This window comes from Perkinsus marinus (genome assembly GCF_000006405.1).
Source record: "Perkinsus marinus ATCC 50983 genomic scaffold scf_1104296947560, whole genome shotgun sequence".
Taxonomy (NCBI): Eukaryota; Perkinsozoa; order Perkinsida; family Perkinsidae; genus Perkinsus; species Perkinsus marinus.
This window is the reverse complement of record NW_003210583.1, coordinates 18,620-20,758: the sequence shown is the minus strand read 5'-3', so window position 1 is coordinate 20,758 and position 2,139 is coordinate 18,620. Positions and strand designations below refer to the sequence as shown.

Sequence of the window (2,139 nt, the reverse complement as noted above, 5' to 3'; positions counted from 1 at the left end):
CCTTTACACTCCACTTCGATCGGCACACCAGTGTCTCTCTCACTCACTGTGGCCTCACATCCCGAAGCTATCAGGAAGCCCGTCGGTGCTTCTATCTACAACAACAAAACACTCAATCAAATAACGACTTTGGAGGACTTACTTCAATGAGCCCTCCACCCGGAATAGTGTTAGTAATACCAAGTTCGATAGTAACCAGATTATAAGTAGGTCGAATGCTGGAGCTAGCGCTAGTATCACTAGCCGTAATTTTCCCATAGTAGAATGCCCATATCGGGAAACCATCGATCGGCTCTGAGGTTTCATTCCCGTACTCGATGAGCCACTTGTTGCGCTGTGGCGTCGCGTTGGGGTTCCTCAAAATGCCAAGCCGGAATATATATAATTTGCTTGCATTAAGCCCCTGCCTGATGTCCATACGAGCCACGTTGTCCTCGCCAGCACAACGCGTAATCTCCCCAAACGGCGGAGCTGGCCACGGTTCGTAAAGCTGGGTGAAGCTATCTGGAAGGGATGTGTCGCCTATCGACTTGGTAGCATCGAGAACCTGTTATCAATAGAGCAATAACATGACCAGGCAGATACGTATAGAGCTCCCCAATGTTGGAGTAGGAATATATGTTTGCTTTCCACACCCGAGCTCAGGAGTTTCCTATACAGTGTTGGAGTAGGAATATATGTTCGCTTTCTCCAGCTGAGCTCAAGAGTTTCCTATACAGTGTTGGAGTAGGAATATATGTTCCCTTTCCTCAGCTGAGCTCAGGAGTTTCCTATACAGTGTTGGAGTAGGAATATATGTTCGCTTTCCTCAGCTGAGCTCAGGAGTTTCCTATACAGTGTTGGAGTAGGAATATATGTTCGCTTTCCTCAGCTGAGCTCAGGAGTTTCCTCAGTAATAATAGAAGTTTATATACGAATTCGGGTAGAAAGGCTTAGAAATCAACAAAAGTTCCCGAAAATTCTTAAATTGTCACCAACACATCTAGTCGACCATGTCCCTGTACGACTGTGATTCTTTCACAGCGGACGCTACTTAATCCTCCGAAAATAGCAATGATGATTTCACTATCAGGATTGAGCGAATTGACTCGAAATATCATCTAGGCGACAAGAGTTCCATAGGGGCGCGAGGGCAAGTCCCCGGCTAAACAGCGGTAAGTTATGCAAACCAATAACGTGAATATATTCAATAATTTCGTGGCGCGCGAAGCACTCACCCGAGAGGAATCCGTGACGACTCCGCATTCATAATCAAACTCGAAGCCAATCGGAGCTGTGACAACCAGCTGACCATCGAGGCCAGCGTGCGTTAGAGCAAATCCGAATATGAGCTGATTAGCAAATCCTAAAATGAAATGAAGACTGCGCATCCAGCCACCCAGGGGGGGGGGAATTGTTAGCGACTTTCACAGCTGAAATTTCGCTCTAAAGGGGCGGGGCGCATTTCCTGGTACATTGTTCGATCAGTCGTTGAGCTCAACTCCATGACGTCAACATAGATCACTATAGAACTCACCAGGACGATCATCCCTCCCTGTGAGCCAGTAGCTCAATTCTTCCAAAGTACAAGTGCTCGATACTGAGGCGACGCCACACTCTCCCCGGCGACGCTGCTCCAGTAACCGATAGGCATGCATTGGGCCCTTGATGGAAAACCCAGGTGCCTGACCATTATAGCTGAACGCTGTGTAACGAATGGACGTTATAGCCTAGTTAATATCAGATTCAAAGCGACATTCCCATAGCGCACCTGCGTTGAATAGTCTAAATAGGTCTTTCCGCTGATGAGGGCGTAGCTGTGGAATGTCCACATACCGATGGTATCACTGACTGTACTCGGATTCTGGACGGTTAGACAGAACTTGTACATGCCAGCGGCGATGCCGCTAACGCCAGCGGTGATGGTGACCACGGGTATGTCACGAGCAGTCTGGTCGATTTCATATCGGCAGTAACTATCCGTTGGTAAAGACGTAAAGTCAGGGAATGTGATAGCCGTGCACTCCTTCTCGAAAATGAAATCGGTTGGTCCTTCAATGACTATTCCTCCGCCCCTAAAAAACGGAGAAAAACGATCTCGGTGGGACTCGAACCCACAATCTTTGGTTCCGAAGACCAACGCCTTTCCATTAGGCCACG

The 2,139-nt window shown here is 48.0% G+C and overlaps 1 protein-coding gene across 1 annotated transcript in view; it reads right to left on the bottom strand.

Moving 5' to 3' along the window:
- The window catches only part of Pmar_PMAR014498 (hypothetical protein), a gene marked incomplete at both ends in the record, with an annotated part of 10,115 nt that overhangs the window by 6,061 nt on the left and 1,915 nt on the right, over positions 1-2,139 (bottom strand). The window contains 5 exons of the mRNA XM_002779360.1: positions 48-95; positions 143-547; positions 1,218-1,345; positions 1,517-1,664; positions 1,751-2,054. Coding sequence (XP_002779406.1) covers positions 48-95; positions 143-547; positions 1,218-1,345; positions 1,517-1,664; positions 1,751-2,054 — 1,033 coding nt within the window. The remainder of the gene's footprint in view (positions 1-47; positions 96-142; positions 548-1,217; positions 1,346-1,516; positions 1,665-1,750; positions 2,055-2,139) is intronic.